General features: G+C 43.5%; 1 protein-coding gene across 2 annotated transcripts in view; it reads right to left on the reverse strand.

The window, feature by feature from the left end:
- Positions 1–7,236: 7,236 nt before the first annotated feature.
- PACS1 (phosphofurin acidic cluster sorting protein 1) overlaps positions 7,237–18,706 on the reverse strand; it is a 1,493,664-nt gene continuing 1,482,194 nt past the window's right edge. For both annotated transcript variants that reach the window (XM_085625739.1, XM_085625738.1), the window contains one exon: positions 7,237–8,167. In XM_085625739.1, the coding sequence (XP_085481865.1) occupies positions 8,052–8,167 (116 nt within the window). In that variant the 3' untranslated portion in view covers positions 7,237–8,051. The remainder of the gene's footprint in view (positions 8,168–18,706) is intronic.

An 18,706-nucleotide genomic window follows, 5' to 3' on the forward strand; every position in this document is an offset into this window, starting at 1 on the left:
GTGGGATGTAAAGCAAATCCAGATCGATAGGGAGCAAATCACAAAGGAACACATCCCCCTGAATGAAATAGAAATAATTTGCTCTGTCATCCCGGGCTTCCAAGATACATTTCCCACATACATGACAGATGACAAACAGACAACCCAAAGGTCTATGTAACCCATGCTGGATGCTGTGGAGAAAACGTGCATCATGTTTCCCATTTCAGAGATGCTGGTACAGCCATACATTTACAGCACAGATATCTTTACATTGTCCCAAACGTACAAATAAATGTCTTTAAAACACTTACAAATATTGACCTACAGTACTTTTATCATGGCACAGACAACATTATTAAAGCATAGGAAACCCTGCAACGACTAGGCCCCAGGACATGCCTCTACGGCTAGCATGGATGACCTCTGCTGCACGCCAGGAAATTGTGCTTTGTAAAACAGGACATGGCAACACAGACTCAAATACACTAACAGGACATAGCTAGGCACCAAACTGGGGCTTGCAGGATTTATGAATACCGATTAAGTAAAGCCCTGTTTGGCACCTGTTTTACCATGTGCTGAAAGCAACCAAGGCATGAAACATCACTGCAAGTGTGCACAGAGACTTAAGCAAACATTCCTTGTATGCCATTTAACCAGTCGATTATGAACAATAACGTTTTTAATAATTGACGCCCTTTTCTGAGATCCTTAATGGTCCACTACTAGACACTTTATGATATTGTAAACACAAACAACATTGACCTACATTATTTACAGACAAAACCTGAAAAATTAAAATCCTAACAAACGGCCTCCTTCGCACTCTATGTGTCCATCAGCTTAGAAGGGTAGCAAAACTGAGGTTTTTTTTTTTTTTAATCTTGCCCTTGAGTCCCAACCAGCTGATGGCATTTGGATTAATGCAAAGCTAGACATTTGTGACCAAAGACAGATATTGGCACGGGCGGAGACATTTCAATGCCTGTATTTGCATGGTAGCTGGCTTTCTAATGGTTATTGCCACATGTTGTGTTTTTTTTTGGACGCCATATTTGTCCAATTATTGCTTTTGCAGTGAAAGGCAAGAATGCCATAGTGAAATATAAAATGGCCACAATGTTATAGCTTGATTTAATTAGGGAACCATTCAGACACATTCCCAAAACTGCAATGTCAAAGAATTAAGTGAAAACCCCTAGATTACACCATTAAGGCAGGTGATTTCTATTACAACTAATGTTTCTAGGTGTGTATGTGTGTGACTGGGCCTAGAACGCAAATACCAATCTTTATTCAAAAGCCCTATAATTTGTGAATGGACCCTAACTAAACCTTCATACATCTGTGCATTAGACGCCGAAACCGTTCACAAATTCGGACTTAAATAAACGATTTGCAAACAGTGTTATCCTCTTTCCTAATAATAGGAGCAGGACCGTTTAAATTGATGAAACTTAAAAAAAACTCGTGTCTTAAGCCAACGAACAAGGTAGAGAACGTAAATTCCCAGTCACTTCTTTCTTGAAATAGCCCAGAACCCCACAGACTTCAAACACTAGTGTCAAGTAGCCCTGCAAACAATTCACCTCCCATTCATATCTCAAAAACACACTTTTCCTGACTGCAAGAAGTTTATTATCAATGTCAACAGACATGTAAGCTACCAGGGAAGGTTGATAATGCTAAGGGTAAATTGCCCAGCTGCTTTTGATTCTGGGATAGCTGGACATGAGACACCGTTTCAATTTTATCATCTCTTGCCCTTCTTATTTTCAGAGGGAATTGGTGGGCAATATCTTCCTCATGAATTTCACGGGCGGGCAACAGGGGAAATACATTTCCTTGCTGCCTAATCTAATTTGGCATCTTCAAATGTTTCATAAAGGCCTTATCAGCATGTTCTAAAACCCTCTATAAAATGAATGAAAAAATATTTGCTTCTATTACCATGAGCTATCCATTCTCTTGCCTGGAGTGTATGTTTGGCTAGTTGACCCTCCAACCAAAGGACATAATCTTAGGTCTTATGTTTGGAAACTCGTCTACTTACGACACTGGGGCCATAAAATACTTTAATTCTTTGTGATAGTCATCCGTCCAAACTAGCACTTCAAGACATATTTACATATGCCAATTCATGTTTCAGACTTTAACAAATTTGCTGGAAATTAAAGTCTACAAAGTTAAAATGCCTTACTTCTTTTCACTGGTTGCACAGAACCCTTTCTGACTCAAAAACCCCGAACTAAAAAACACAAGGGATTACCTTTTACCACTGTAATAGCAATTGTCAATGCAGAGTTTGACCTACTGGTGACTATGAGAAGACTTCTGTTTGCCACATTCAAGGACCTTTAGGAATTGACTTGAATTTGACCTCTCTATGACCATCGTTATATAATATAATACTTCTGTGGGGCTAACTTAAATTTAGCATTGTTTTCATTTTATGCTGAAAACCCAATCACAATTCAGACCTATTTTTACTGTGAAGCATGAATTAAGCAACGCCATTTAATGTTGTCTTTATTCACATTCTAAGCAATGGCATTCAATGCTGTCCTGGTTCTCAGTATATGCGCCTGACATATACTGTAATCAGATAGGCAGCATAAGTGGCAAAATCCACTCCAAAACATGTGCACTTCCTTTACATGGAAGGCAAAAGTTCCTGTTGCCAGACAAAAAACACCACAATCATAAAGAGTATTACATCATCTGCAAGACTTAAGACATGATAACAATGTACAAAAGAAATCTAGGCCACAGCAAGGCTTACTGATCCACAATCAGTAGTCTATCATAATGTTCCCTCCTCCTCAAATTGATCCCCATAAACACAAATATAAATATCACTACAATATATATTTAACAATATTCACAGCCCATATGCATTTCAAACTCCAGAGACAACACTGACTAATGGCAGCAGGTTGCCTGGGCCCATTCCAACATAAGTCTACTGGTACTCTTGGTCTTTATACTCTCTAGTTCAAGAGCAAATCCACAACCTTGCATCAAGACACCCTAAACTATGTTTTCAGAGGAAAACCTTCTAAAATCTGCTGTTCCTTAAATGCATGGTTTGCTTGTTCATCTCCCCGTGTGGCAGCCTGCCCCATTCCATAAAACTGACTTACCAACTATTATCACCTAGGGCCGATAAATTATTTCATCAGGTCACAATGATGTCACAAAGATGAACGTGCTAGTGGGAGAAGCTGTGGGTGATGCGAAGGAAGAGCAAGAACTGTCACAACAATGGGCATTCTTCATTATTCTGTGACCCTGCTGACTCTTCTCCTGAATTTAGAAGGGCACATTTATCACAATGGCAGTAACAAGAGATGACAACACATGCAGAAGCAGGAATACAGTATTAAAGTTATTTTCCTACTGTCATGTACCCCAAATGCGCCACCTCTGTACTTTACATGCTCCTGGATGGCCATGAGTAGTTCTTTTGAAACTGCCAGGGACTAGAACTTGAAGATGCATTTAGCAAAATATACAGTCCGACTATAGCAGATGTCTACGAGGTTTACAACCAACAAGAGTAACAAAAAGATTATTCTCAAATGTTTTAGACCTAAAGATACAGGGAAAGGGTTGTTGCCCCTTCAAGATCTGAAAATATCTCCTGTGTGCTAGAAGAGCGAGGCCCAATGGAAATATGAGTGTGTCTGAAAATGTTGAATAACCATGAAAAAATAATCAGGAAAACTATAAACATGGTCAATGTACTTTGCTATTTAAAGTTTGTGGATCAGGTTTGGCACCTGGGAAGGGATTCATCTAAGGAATCTGAGAAAGCAAACATCCAATATAGCAGCCTTATAGAGGATAGGTTATTTTTGGAAAACATCAACCTCTTTAGGGGCTTTGGAGTAAGCCTGATCAGCAACATGATCATTTGGACAATGTGCCCAGAAGCGGTAATGAGACAGCTCTACAGTAATATTCAACTAGAAAGGATACCACTTAGGTTTTCCACCTTGATGGTGCACATATTTCCATCAGGAGGTACTGAAAATTGCAATAGCTTTTAGAGAGACACGTAAACATGTCGCTGAAGGATCCAGAACCATAAGTGTAATCTTCCCAGAGAAACTGATAGGCTGTGCTGAGTGTAGTTTTGTCTAGAGTGCCAAGCTTTATAGTTTCCTCTTACTAATGTCCACCCCTCATTTACCTTAAAAAAAAAAAGTCTATCATTTCTTGAGGTACAGTTTAAAAAATATATATATATGGGAGGTGACCTTTTAGACACTGGGCGGATTGCAGCGCAGAACATATAGTAACTCAAGTCACCAGCTGGAAGCTCCAAAAGCAGGTTACAGGCTTGATTCTACTCAGGCACTGAAAACTTCTTTGAGCTCTCTATTCTAACTTTACACTAATACTGTGGTGCATCGCATAGTACAGTCAGGAGAATAAATTGGAATATTAGACCCAAAAAAGACATACAAATATTTATATTTAAAAAGGGGAGTTCAAAACTTGTTCTTAAGATAAACAAAAAAATCTGAGCAACAGGAAAGTCCAGATATCGAAATGAAAAGAAAAACTCTTGAGTGAGGAAAACCACCATACAGGAACTGGCATGCCAAAACAGGGAACTGAGATAACGGACAGATGCACCATGGTAAGACAGTCAAAGACGGAAGTCTGGAGGAACACGAGTTACAGACCATACCCTTGAGGTCTAGCACCTTTCCATGATCAGGTTCTTATTAAGGTGTAAATCCGAGGTAGATTCCTCTAAAAGGAGGGTATCTAAGTACACCGGAGTGGAGCTTACAATTTTGAGCTGGTTGGCCAAAATTCAAAGTGAAAGTTTGCTCTAAGAGAAGAGTGTGGAAAGAGCACTGTCCAACAATCCCATAGAAAAAATAGAGAACTGTGATTACCATTAGTGATGAACTGGGCTAGGGAGGCGATCAGGCCGGATTCCGGAAGGAACCACAAAGGGCCTTGAAACACTTTACACTTTAAAGCGCTTAGGTTTGCAACTTGACCTACTGGCAGCAGGGTTCTCGATAAGGCTGGGAATTTGAACACATTTTTGTATGCTTTTTTATTTTATTTCTCTCAGGCAATCTGCACACATGTTCTGTCACAGCTGCTCAACACCAGAAAGAAAAAATACGTTCTACCACGCAAAAAGCTTTAAAGACGAAGAACCTAGGAAGCAGCAGTGTGCAAAGTAATCACTGCTGAAAATACTTCTTGTGGAGAAAGATTCAATAAGTGTTACTCTTTTTCTTGAAATAAAAAGGGGCAATCCGTTCCATCTGATTTAACAAAACATACTTGAGTGTTTACATTCTGGAATAAGTGCGGGAACGTGCAGCTAACCGGCAACAAACAAAACTGAAAATCACAAAATGTTTTACTACTTTACCTCAACCAGCAAAATTCTGAAAAGGTGGAAAATGCATATCTAATTACCAAGCACAAAGCAATGGGTCGCTACTGTGCGCTTCATAATCTAGTAGGCTCAGGAAACACTTCGAAAGGTGAGTCTATGTCTGTTTTTGCCGATTCTTAGCTGTTTGCATCCGTGACTGATTACTGCGAAAAATTGACTAACCCCAGATCTAGTTGTCGGATTAGCCCTTGTTCGGAAACCAGAATGATCATGGCAGTTGTGCGAGACAACAGTTTGGATCATTACTCAGGTTCGTAAAATGAAAACTAAACAGGGATATGCAAACATATCGCCGAAAGGCTGGCATCTCAGAAGGCAGTGCCAGTTCATGTCAATCAAAAAGTTTGTACTGCAAAACTATTCGTACTACAAACCAGTTCTAACTAAACTCACCTCTAGCATCTTCCACAACAAGGAGACAACCAAACCCCAGAGCAAACCAAGTAAATCAAGCGATTTCCTCCAAGAGGAAGAATATATATAAAATATAGCATAAACAACAAAACACTAGAAGATTAAAAAGTGTCAACACTCTTAACAGGCCTGCTGTTAAAGCAAAATATACAAATATATATATATATATATATATCTAAACGTACAAAATACTGAAACGGGAATGTTCCACCTCCAGCTTGTTCAGGCTTATACAAGACAGGAACTGAATCCCTGCTCTCCTCAGGAGGGACAAACAGTTTCTTTCTTGTATTTGGCATCTTTGGCACCTGTCCTTTCCCCTCCACCCATCCCATCCCTTTCAAGATAAAATCACCAGCCTAAAACCCAGCATAGAATATATTAGCAAGGCAGAGAAGGAGGTAGAACTTTAGATCATTGTACAATGGCGTCTCATGAGAAAGCGGCACATATTTAAATTACGCAATAATTCCACAAGTCTGTCTCAGAGAACAAAGTAACACAAAAGCTTAAAGGGCAAACCCACAGAGAATTTTCATAGCTACTTTGCAAAATGGGAGGCTTGGTTTCTACATAATGATCCATGTAACTGTGTCTGCAACCATACACGACAGTATCACCTCAGTCGGATACTACAGTCTTGCCTCATTATTCTTGCACTGCAGCTCTACTTCAGCAACAGTACACTGCAGTTTTACCTCAATCTTACACTATAAACTAATCTCTGAAATTACCCTGCAGCCATAAATTAGCAATCTAATTTCTAGAAACTATGGCACCAGAACTCCTAGATTACCCCAGCAACCATTTATTCCCTCGATGGTCGGGCCGAAAGAAGGAATAAAAAACAAGGATGAAATAGCATGAGACAATTTCTGGCGCAAACTCAAAACCAGATTGCAAAACACCAACAATCCCAGGTTTGTTTGATCCAGACCAGTCAGTGGAGAAATGCTGGTCATATGTAAGGATGAACCAGAATGTATCCAGATGCAAGTCATGTGCTAGAATAAGATAGACTGTGTGCCGATGCCAGATGCACATTACATTTTCACAACTCAACAGAGGCCGACCACCTCCTTTGAGGAGCCAAACAGTGTACACGTGATTGATTGTATTCTGGGCATAACATGAGAAAGTACATAGCCTAGACGAATGCTGGGCAACCTAGGGATCCTCACCACTGAAACACAAGCATACTTTGTAGCATTAATACACAGTTGTTCAATTTGTGTTTCATTTCCTCAGTTGTTCTGCACAAAGAACATCACCAGCCAACTGCACAAATGCATCCCAGGATTCAAAGGCACCACCTGCAATAAGGATTTAGTATAAGCAGGACGAGCTAATGAATAATCTCTCGAGACCAAGACTGAAGCACATTTTGACAGCCAAGTCCGTAAAAGAGGGTGGGTGGGGTGTGCTTTGACCAGTCAAAAGACAGAACGTGAGCAGCAGAGATGGTTCCCATGAAGGTCATTGACTGATAGAAGCCGGTCCCAAGAAATCATGATCTCTGGTTTAAGAGGCATCTGGGCACAGATGCTCACAAATTCCTGTATGTGGCACCACACATTGACGCCAAGCACTCACTGGCAGGTGACAGATGTCATTGGACCACACGTATTCAGATACAGGTAGCAGCAGTCCAGGAAGGTCATGGTCTCTCATTCAAGTGGCAGCTGTCCATGAAAGGCAAGCACTTGGATGTCAGCAAAATTGAGTGGAAGAGCTAAATGGTGCAAACTGCACAGATTGGAAGGTTTACATGATTTGAGAGCTAGCAAGAATGAGAAATGATTACAGAACACGACTCTCAAGTGCAGAGTACTTAGAATGACTGTTTGGAGTGGCAGTGGAACATCAACTGTGATGACTGGTGAATGATCTGGTTGCTTCCCCAGCAGACACGATTAGACATAGGCAGAAAGGCCATCAAAAATGCCGTTTGAACTGTGATCGTGGTCCGAAGTCTCACATAATTTGATGACAGATTAATGTAACTGGTCACTTGGTGAGGATCAGCTGTATGTAATACCTTCCCTTGAAAGTGATGGATTGACAGCAGACACGGGACATTGACGTGCGAAACGTGACAGCTGACCACAGATGGCCAGGAATGATGATGACGCGGTGTATCAGGATTACAGAGTAAGGACTAACAAACATGAGGAGGAAGAAGACCATGGAGGAGGAAGGCCATTCTCTGCATTGTCCCTCATCAAGTGGGCTTGCTAGAGGTGAAGAGCCCAACAGGAAAGTGTTTCACGTGAGTCGGCCACTGTGCTGCCAGTTGAAAAAACTTGACATCGTTCCATTCCACTCCATCAATGGAAACTGAAAGTAGAAGACAGGTGTCAAAAGAGCTAAGACGTCAAAGTAGAAATACATTTTCCAGCTGTGAGTAATATGTCACAGAACACAAAAAATGCCAACTTTTACTTGAAAAAGTGAAAAAAGTTACTTACCTGTAAAATAGTTTCTCCAAATACAGTACTTTTGCTACAGTGGAGGATTAAAGCAGTTCTTGAAGTCACAAAGGAGGTTAATAGTATATTGAGTGAATGGAAGATTCTGTGCTGCAGCGGGGAAAGGTAGTTAGTTACATGTAATAGTGCTCCATCATGGCAAACTCATCTAAAATAATCCCACTGTATCCTGAAGATCCCTTGAACAATTCTAATAGAATATTCCACTTTGTTTCATAATACATATAAAATTAAGCAGAAAATGCTTTCACATGACTTTACTCATTGCACGTTATGCCTGTCCAGCCTAACCCTTGCCTAAAAGCTCAATAGCAGTTTTTTTCTGAGGCGAGGATAAGTAGACCATCTTTCTCAAGGATACACAGCTTCTCGCAACTTCCTTTTGGGAAGCTTGCCAGGTTCCAGAAAGGATCCATTTTTTTTGCAGCAGTACCAATCACTGACAACAGTTGGTGCTGACAGACTTTGGTTGCGGGCCCACACCACTCCACCATTGGTAACATCAAACATACAATGTAAGGTATCACGAAAAGAGGAGAGACATCAGTTCTGTAATACAATAAATCTGTGCTATACAGAACCAAGAAGTGAGATTAGGGGAGGCAAAATAACAAAACAAAAAAGAAAAAAACACCCCTCTAACTAGCTCAGAGAGGTGAGGCAGGAGGATCATTAGAAATCTGCAAGAAGTCCTTCAGATGAAACATTACTAAAGGAAACCAACCAGTTCCTCTAATAGATTCTAGTTGGGCGGAGCCTGGTGGCTGCTGCAACAGTACACATTTCCCTGAGCTCCTATGGTCATCCCTGCTCTGCTACCCACTTTGCTTGTACCTGGGACTTGAATCACCCTGGGGGGTTCACTGAAGTGATGTAGTGAGCCTAGGTGGAGTGGTGAGTTTCATAGGCAGGTCTGCTGAGCTGGGGAATCGAGTCTACAGGTGTTGGAAAGACACCCTCAACCAATGGCAGAGGGGAGAGGAGTTGGCCAAACGGCTAGGGCGGTCGACCTCTAATCTGGGGAATTGGGTTAGAGTCTCTGCAATGACGCTGAACATCCTGTGATTCTGGGCAAATCACTTAATCTCCCTGTGCCTAACAAAAATGAAAGTGCCCTCATGTAACACAACTGGTGCTATGTAAAGCACTCTGATACCCGATACCTCAGGTCAAGTTCGCGCTATATAAAAATCCGTAAAAAAAAAAAAAATGGCAGACAATAAAATGGTGGCTGGTGTGCGGTTAGAGATGCTGAGTCTCTAGTGCCTGTTCTGAGATGGCATGGGGCAGGCGGTGATGGGAGCCTTTTCTACACGGAGGCTGGAATCATGCTGAAGGGCCCACCCCTCACAGTACGATGTCAAGCAGCACAGAATTGACAAAGTCAGGGCTGGCAGACCCACAGGGAAAGACGAGCAATCATTATTCCTTCCACATTCCAGGGAGAGGGCAGCACAGGAAAGCCAAGAAGGCAGGTATATCACCATTTTGTTGTTTTGTACTTTCTGACTGCACATAGTGATAAACATTACATATAGTGATAAAAATAGAGATATTTTTGTGAATGGATTTATTGACTGATTCTGTTGTGCGGTATTCTATCACTTAAATGGCTGATTTAATTGCTGAATTATATCACTGTTAGACTTGAGGTGTTGGTTACTTGAAGGCGTATGATTTTATGGTAGATAGTCGTTTCACTCTTGTTTATACAAGTTCAGATGGCCATACTGCATGATCTCAGGAGCCATTTGCCAAACACATGGATGCCTTACTGGGGTGATGCAATCTCCCTTGCATACTGGACAACAGGCTCTATTTGCATAGCAGCTTCCTGTGAGGTCTCATGGATATGTGAAGAAGTTCTACAAACCATAATGGCCTCAGTCCCTCAGAGCAGTGGCTCTTTGGAGGAACTCAGCACTTAGTCTGATCCGCTGCGCACCCCACAGCGCCATGGGACCCTCATGGGGGAGTAGCCACGCTTTACAAACCCTGATTGATTGAGTAGTACAGGTGGGGAAGGGGTGGGATGGGGGTCATAGAAAAATAAATTAAAAGGGACTTACCTTGCTGCCGGCCGCGGCCTCCGTCCTCTTTTGTTCCTGTTCGAAGCAGGAAGCACACACAGGCTCCCCTAAGCCAATCATGATACTGCTGACACCATGACAACAGAAACGTGATTGGTCTTGGCGCCATGGTTTGGCACTCTGACGGGGACTATGAGCCTGTCCATGTTCTCTACCCAGGCTGTACAATACAGCTGGTGCAGAACATGCACAGTGTGCATGACTGTTTGGTTGGCCCAAGACGGCCTGCCAAACAGTCATGCGCACTTAAGTACTGCAACCACTCCTCCTCTGCTGGCTGTGACGACAGCCCAGCCCCATAAACCTGCCTCACTACGGAAAAATAAAATGATAATAACATAGTGTTAATATAATGTTATTTTTCCTTTTTCCATTGCTCAGAGAGCAGTGGGGTAGCACTCCTCCACCTTAGCAGAGGAGCTGCCGCTGCCTCTGAGGCAAGGAGTATCATTGTCAGGCTGGAGCATTTCTTCTTCATTAAAGCTCACAGGATCAGTGGGATAGGCAGAAAGGCTCAAAGACATTTGTTAGACCAATTCATCAAAAGGGCACTGCCCATCAAATCTGGTACCCAGACTCCAAACTGAAGTTTAAGCAGTTGGCTCTTTGGCCAGTGTTGAACAGACCTATCTGAGGGAATGTCCAGTCTTGAAAGATGTTTTCAAAGACTTCCTCGTCGAGAAACTGTTTGTATTATTCAATGAAGTAGCCACTCACAAGGTCTGTCTCACAATTTTGAAGGCCCAGGAAATGCACATCCTGAATGGATCAATTCCTTGCTAGAAGCCAGTGCTAAATCACTTAGACTTCCAGTGATAGAACTCTGGATCTGGTGCTACCCTGTTAGGAAAGGTAGAGTATTTTGGTTGTGTTATCTCCCCAGGTCAGGCATCTGCTCTTTGCAAAGGAAAGCAGAATGGTCTTCCGAAGGAGATGGACTGCCTTCAATTCAGAAAATGCTGATGTGCAGGAGTTGTTGCTTTCATGACCCCTGCACTGTCAGATGCTGCAGATGGGCTTCTCAACCCATCAGAGACGCATTTATAACAACAGTCCTGATGAAAAGAAATCCCTTTTAGAAGACTGGCTGTCTTGCTTCACAGGGAGCGTTAACTCGTTCTCCCAGTTTGTACCCCACTAAGGCCAGTGATCTTCTAAATATTGTTGAAGGCATCTTGTGAAGTTGTTCATTGGGTAATAGGAAGATTGAAGAAGTCACTGACACCAGAAGTGGTAAAATCTGACGAGCGGTAGGCAAAGGAGTACTCTAAATGGCATGCCATTTATTTTTTTAAATGGTGGAGACTCCCTTCTCCAAAAAATCCTCTTCTCTGTGTTCAACGGTGCTTATAGTCTATTATTTGTACAAGTGTCACCATTGATGTTTGGTAGTGGATACGAAGGCCTAGCTGATGAAAAAAAAAAGCCGGAGGAGTATTTCTGCAGTGTAAGCCTTTATCAACCAGTCGTTGAGGTATGAATAAATGCACATCCTTTGTTAGCATCGATGAGCCACTATCACAGACACACACACTTCTAAAGCGTCTGCGGCGCAGATTTCAGACCGAAGGTAAGAACTGTGTTCTGATAAAGGGACCCATTTATTAGCTTGTCTCAGATGTAGAACTGGTCTGTATTCTTGCTTGGGGCCCTTCTGTGGACCATACATTTTTTCAAATAGATGCGTTTTTGTCTTTGAAAAGGAGGAATAGCCTTTTATTGCATGCTTTTCCATTAGAAATGTAACTTTAATCGGAAGTAACTAGAGTTGAGCTTTTGAAATAGGCTTTAGACGGGTTTAATGGAAATGGGCACATGAATTTAAGAGTGTTACCATTTTATATTACTTGCAGGACACATCAGTTGGTTGTTATGTTCTGCCACTCTCCAAAACGACTAGAAATACTCTCTCCCACTTAAGTCATTACTTCGAATGAGAATAGAGCCTCCCAAAGGAAGGGGGAGGGACTCTGTCTCCAGTATTGCAGTCGACTGTTGCCACTGCCAATCATTTGTGGTATGGAGGTTGTTGATGTCCTTCTGGTTGCGACTGACAGGACAACAGAGGAGATTGAACCCACTGCCTCTTGTGACAACAGCAGTTCCTGCGCCTAAATTAAGATTTGAAGAGTTTCTTCTCCAAACGAACAAGTTACCTTAGGTAGTGCTTTTTCTGGTGGAAACAGTATCTTCCTGTGGATTCCTCACCTTTTGAATTACCCAATACTCAGCATTCCACAGAAACTTTTCTCATCGGCTCTCCCATGAGGATGTCACAATGGAACGGCTCCACATGACATCATCGGAGCCATAAGAATACCTCGTCGGCGTGCTGATGTCAGTTCTACCCATTTGTTTTTTCCTCGCCATAGCCAAGTAAAACTGGAAATTTTGTGGAATGCTGCACATGGGGAAATTCAAGAGGTGAGGAATCCACAGGCAGATATATCTATGAGAAGTGTCACTTTTAGGGGTTCAGTCTCATTTTTCATCCTTTACATCTTATCATCCATATGAGAAAGGAAGAGGACCAATTACATGAATGGAAGGATCATCATTTTTAATTGAGTGTCAGAATTCAAAGATGTCAATCGCAACCATGAAGCCAATCTGATTGAATGCTGTGGTGAAATTCGGTGATCAACAGAATCACAGAACCAATGGAAGTGCTGTTCACTTTACTGGACCCCTCTTGCAACACTTACATGAAATCCTGTCTCCAATTTCTTGGGAGCTGTTCTGCGAAAGTAGCCAGACATTCCGTATGACTCTGTCATATCACCCTATTTTGGCTGTTGTGCTAGCTGTCTCGAATGTAGCTGCAGCATATACACAAACCTCACAGTGAGATACGTCAATATGGTTGCTCAACCAGTCAGGCAGCACTGAGGTCTCTGGCACCCTCATGTAGGTTTCTTAAGGACAGCCAAGACTTTGAATGGGTCCGGTTCAGGTTCTTGTTACAACTATACCAAATTCTGATCAGAAGATCTGTTTTTCAACTGTCTTCAACTCATCATTTATTTGTGGCAAAGCCAGGGACAAAAGGCAGGAGGGGACTCTGTAGTAGATCGAGGATGCAATGTCTCCATAATGACAGACTGGACTGAGGGATCAAACCCTGTAAATTGCATTTTGCACCTCACCTTAAAAGCACATCATAGATGGTGGTGTAATTTATTATTGACACCCCTGTTGGTGAGTAGTGGAGTGATAAAGGAGTTTAAGACTGTAGGGCAAGTGCTGCAAATATTGTCTGGAAGGATAGCAAACTCCTTCTCAGTTGCCTTCTAGGAAAGAGAGGTGTGACAATCCAAGGGTACAGTCTGCAACCAGTGGCGTCTTCCTGATGGCGACACAGAGGTCCCCCTAGGAATCATCACTGATCTTAGCAGAAGATCAAAGGTTGCAAGTGGTACCAGGAGAGGATCATCTGTAGTACCTACCATCCTAGGTGGAGCTGATGTTAACGGGGACACAGATGGTGAAGCAGAGAAAGGAAGGTGTCCAAATGTTTAGTTGAAAAAAACACAGAGCATGATCCATCGTGAGATGGTCCTCCTCTGTAAAGCCCGTCCTTTCTTCGCTCCGACATACCCCATAAAGAGTTGGTTGTCCGCCTGAAACTCATGTGCAGTCAAAGTAGAATGACAACGCTCTTTTTGGCTTCAGACAGTCAAGTAACTACTCTTCCTTGGAGGGATGAGGCGGAGCGTAAAAAGTAGGCAGAGTGATGGACTGGTCTATGTGAGAGTGAGTGACCACTTTCAGGAGATAGGAGGCTCTCGTTTGAAGCACCAGTTTGTCTGGGTAGATGTGCAGATAATGAGGCTTAGATGACAAGGCCTGAAGCTCACTGACCCTCTGGGCAGAAGTTATAGCCACAGGAAAGGCTGTGTTGATGGTAAGGAGTCTGAGTGGAAAATTGTGCAGGGGCACACTTAAGCAAAGTCAGGATGAGACTGAGGTCCCACTGTGGCATATTAAAGGGAGAAGTTGGAAACAAATGTTGTAAACCTTTCAGAAACCTATTATAGAGTGCCCAGAGCAGAGCCCTGTTGGGCAAGGGATAGAATAACAAGCATTTACAATGCAATGGTCTCGGCATTGTTAAAGTTAGAGCTATTGGCATTGCTCATGACATTATTTTTGTTTATGTTTTTAAAACATTTAAAGAAACGGCATTGTTATTTACAATGTCAATAGCTTAATCTCTCTCAAATGCGAGACCTATTTTTGTGCAGGTTTCCTTCCTGCACAAAAATATTCATCCCCTCAACGCAGGCACCCTTGCACCATGGTACAAAGGTACCTGTGTTGGCACACGGCAGCCCATCATGCGCCAGTGCAGGGGAAAAGGACAGGAATGCGTCGTATCTGATAGATATAGTGCATTCCTGCCCTTTTCGTTTGCCATAGGGCAGAGCAGCAAAAGCAGATAACAGCAAAGCACATTGGTAAGACCTCACGTTGCTGAGTCTGGCCATCAGGGAAGCAAGCACGCGTTGTGTGGTCATTCTCCGCTTGTGATATTGTCCATCAACATCTATGCGATACTGACGGCATAGAAAGAGATGTCAGACTAATTGAGAGAATGTTACAATTCAAAAAAATGGGTGCAAGTACGGGCTTAACCATAAAATTGCTCCAATCCAAGATGGCCGCTATCAGTATTCTAATGTGGAAGTATTCCGGTCGAATTAGCAGAAATGTTTATTTTGGGCAAAATTTGACCTGCTATAAACAACTGGATGCGACTCAATTCAAATTACGCACTAGGCAAGAGCAATAGGCTGTCTAAAAGAAAAAGAAACAACATCCTGGAAAAAGCAAACACTCATAGGGAATGAAAGATTAAATAAAGCATGTAAAATGTAAGCAGAAACATGGTGAACTTAACGCCTTTACAGTCATAATGCAGAAATCAACGAGTATTTTTCCCTGAAAACTACAGGGCCCAGAAAGGACCCATTTCAATGTCCACTGCTTATATGCTTACAAAACGTAAGCAGCCTGGTTTAAAAAGACCACATTCGTGAACACAAAGCCGCCGTATACATTTTGTTTTCCAATCCACCCATCAACCAGGTATTGCAGTACCTCCAGGTTTGGCGCACTTCCCCACCAGGGAAAAAACAGAACTTCACTGCAAACTCAGTAAAGTGACGCTAATGTTTTTGGGGTTTGAATAAAACCAATATGGCCACTTTAAGAACACTCCGTCTTTTTTTTTGTATTGATTTTTCATATTATGAACCTTTTATTTCTGAGGCTGCACTTTGCAATAGAAAAATGTACAAACGGCATTTCCAGAAAAAGTTTTTTTTTGCATCCATTTCACAGAGGAACAAATGAACGACAGAAAGAAAGAGAGGGTGAGAACCATTTCTTGAGTCATGGTTTTCGGTAAGTGAGGAGGAGTTAGAGAGGGAATAAGAGTAAGAAAGGGTGGGGGGGCAGCTGCCAGCGGCAGAGCAGAAGCTGATATTACAATTTCTAGTGGTGTTGACTCATTCCGCCGAGTGGATGACATCTCACACATCTGCCATTGCTTGGTAGTGAATACATAGGGTTTTGGTACAGTTCCTACGAGGGAAACTCGATATAAGGCTCCACTGTGAAGAGGACACCACATAATGTATGTCTTTTTTCACTTCTACTAGCGGGTTATTATTCACGCTTTGTAGGTCGGATTATGAGCATCTGTTTCCAAAGTATGTACCCAAAAGTATGATGGCAAGCATTCTAAACTCTCCACAAGACAGCATGTTTATGTAAAGACAAGTTTAACTGAACTAGACCTGTATTATCTTTTCAAACTCTCACGCTTTTCACCCAACAGTCCACATCCGCGTCAAACTACAACCAACACCAATTTCGACCACACACACACACACACAAAGGAAACCCAGGAACCAGATGACCATCGGATCGCAGCGGAACCTAGTCCTGCCGATAAACGTTCATTTAACGATACAAGTGAAGTAAACTTACATGGCAACCCAAAAAGCCCTTACAACGCAATATACCCCCGCTCCCAAGCAGTCAGTAGTATGTTTACACACAATGGTGTTTTAACAAAATACACGCAGGATCTGTGATGGTTATAGTATGTAGTTTCCGTATAAGAAATACTGTATTTAGGATCGTACAGTCTGCAGACTTCTTTAGCATCCGCAAAACATACAAGGTGGTTCCATCCGAGCACACCGCGTCCTGGCACGAGATGGACCTCCCCACAGCCCGACCAGAGTCAAACATACGGCACTTCCTGCAGAGTCACTAATCAGACCGGAAGACCTTCGCTGCATGTCCCTTCCCACTACTTCTTTTTGCATATTTATAAAGCGTGAACTAAACCCGAAGGTATTGGAGCGATTTACATAGCACCGCATTTACATTACACATTCAGGCACGGGAGATTAAGTGATTTGCCCAGAATCACAGCATGTGGACGCGACCCCGAGGCTCGAACCCTGGTTTCCAGCACCAAAGTCGGCAGTTTAAGCCGACGGACCACATCCTCGCCACTACCCGATGAAGCGATGCCTGTACCTCCGATGACCGCCTCTCCCTCAACGAGAGCGTGATGCCCACCCCGAGTGTACCCTGCAGCCCTTGAATGTTTGGCCCTCGGTCCCGCAGAGTAACGAAAGCATCACGACCATGTCGGTGGACCCTGAAAGCCCTGGACGCGGGCCCCGTGGGCTCACCCCGCAGTCCCTCGTCCCGCGACACAATGATGCTGCTCTACACCCCGCCTACTGTCCTCACCGCCAGATCCGGTACTCGCCTACTACACCCAGTCGCCCCTAGGACCCTCCGACATGGCACAACAGTTTTTTTTTCAAATGTAGAACAGAACTTTAACCAAAACTCATCTTTAATCCGGTCACAGAAGTCGGAGGTGGTGAACTTCAGCTGCTGTGGCAGGTGAGACGAGCCCGAGTGCCGGCTTTGTGAAAACATCATGTCCGTCGGGCGGTGTCCGGGAGGGGGGTGGGCGTCTCCACGCGGCTCCCCTGGCGCTCTCCCTGGCTGGCCTCGTTCGCTGTCCCCCGCCTCCGCTCTCCGCCTCTCACTGCGGCGCAGGTTCCCGTAATGGCGGCTCAGGAAGGGCACAACAGTTTTAAATAACAAATTTCTCTGACTTAAGAAGAAGATCCTGTATTGTTTGTCAGACAGAATGTGGAAAGGGCTGGGGGGCGCAACAACGGCCGGATGCTGTGGAATAGCAACGAGACCTCTCTCCACCACCGCTCCCACCCCCTGCACGATCTCAGCTTCCCCTCCACCAGCCATTTAATAATAAAAAAAGAACAAAACTAACCTTTAAACATCTACGACGAGGGCACCGGAAGACACGACCGCCTTTCTCCGAGGCTCAGCAGAAAATGCCTCGGAGAAACGCCACGTCCTTTTCGGATTTGGGGGCGTGTTTTGCTGTTGTCTCCTCCCTGAGACTTCTCGCAAAAAACACGCCCCCCGATCCGAAAAGGACGGGGCTACAACGGAGTGACTGGACCTCTTCTCCAGTGGCTGGCCTGCATTTAAGAGGCCAGCCAATGGAGAACAGGAGAGAAGAGGGGCGGGAGCAAGCCCCTCTTCTCAAAGTCACTCAAAGTCATTAAATCTCGCGAGCGAGACTGCGCAAGCGCAGCCTTCGCTAGCCGAGACCTAAAAAGGAGAAGTGGAGAGGCCACAAAGAGACTTAGCTGACTAACAGCCATGTTTTAAATTTTTTCCGGAAACAGAGATGGCTTTGAGCGTTCCTTAGATCAGGGGCATCCCCGGGACCAGTATGATCAGTTCAGGTGCGAAACATGTCGACACACTTGTGAAGTAGTGACCATTGTGACCCTAAGGTAGCACTCACCTACCATAGGTTTTTATCCCTGGATGGGCAATCCCCTCATTAAAGTATAGTGCAGGATCTCCCTTACCAGTTTTATCTCTTTATCCACACCACACTTCACGTCATGAGTCACCTCACCCGCACCCATCATACAGCAGCCTCGAAAACGATCTCCGCCAAATTTACCCTTTGGGGGACCCGTTGGGCATTGCAGCGCTGGCCCAAAGAGGAGCACTGCCCAATGATGAAGCATGACATCCTCTATGGGATGTGTGAGGGCAACATAAACAGTCCTGCTGACAGTCCCAGTACAATACTCTGGCCCAGGAACTCTCCACCTTCTGAGAGACCATGCCTCCCCCTCCTATCTTTCCTCTCAGGAACATTAGCCCTTTTTTGATTTTCTGGTTCTCAGTTGGAAACAGAAGGACAAAAAAGCCCA

The sequence above is a fragment of the Triturus cristatus genome, chromosome 9 (assembly GCF_964204655.1).
Source record: "Triturus cristatus chromosome 9, aTriCri1.1, whole genome shotgun sequence".
Taxonomy (NCBI): Eukaryota; Metazoa; Chordata; class Amphibia; order Caudata; family Salamandridae; genus Triturus; species Triturus cristatus.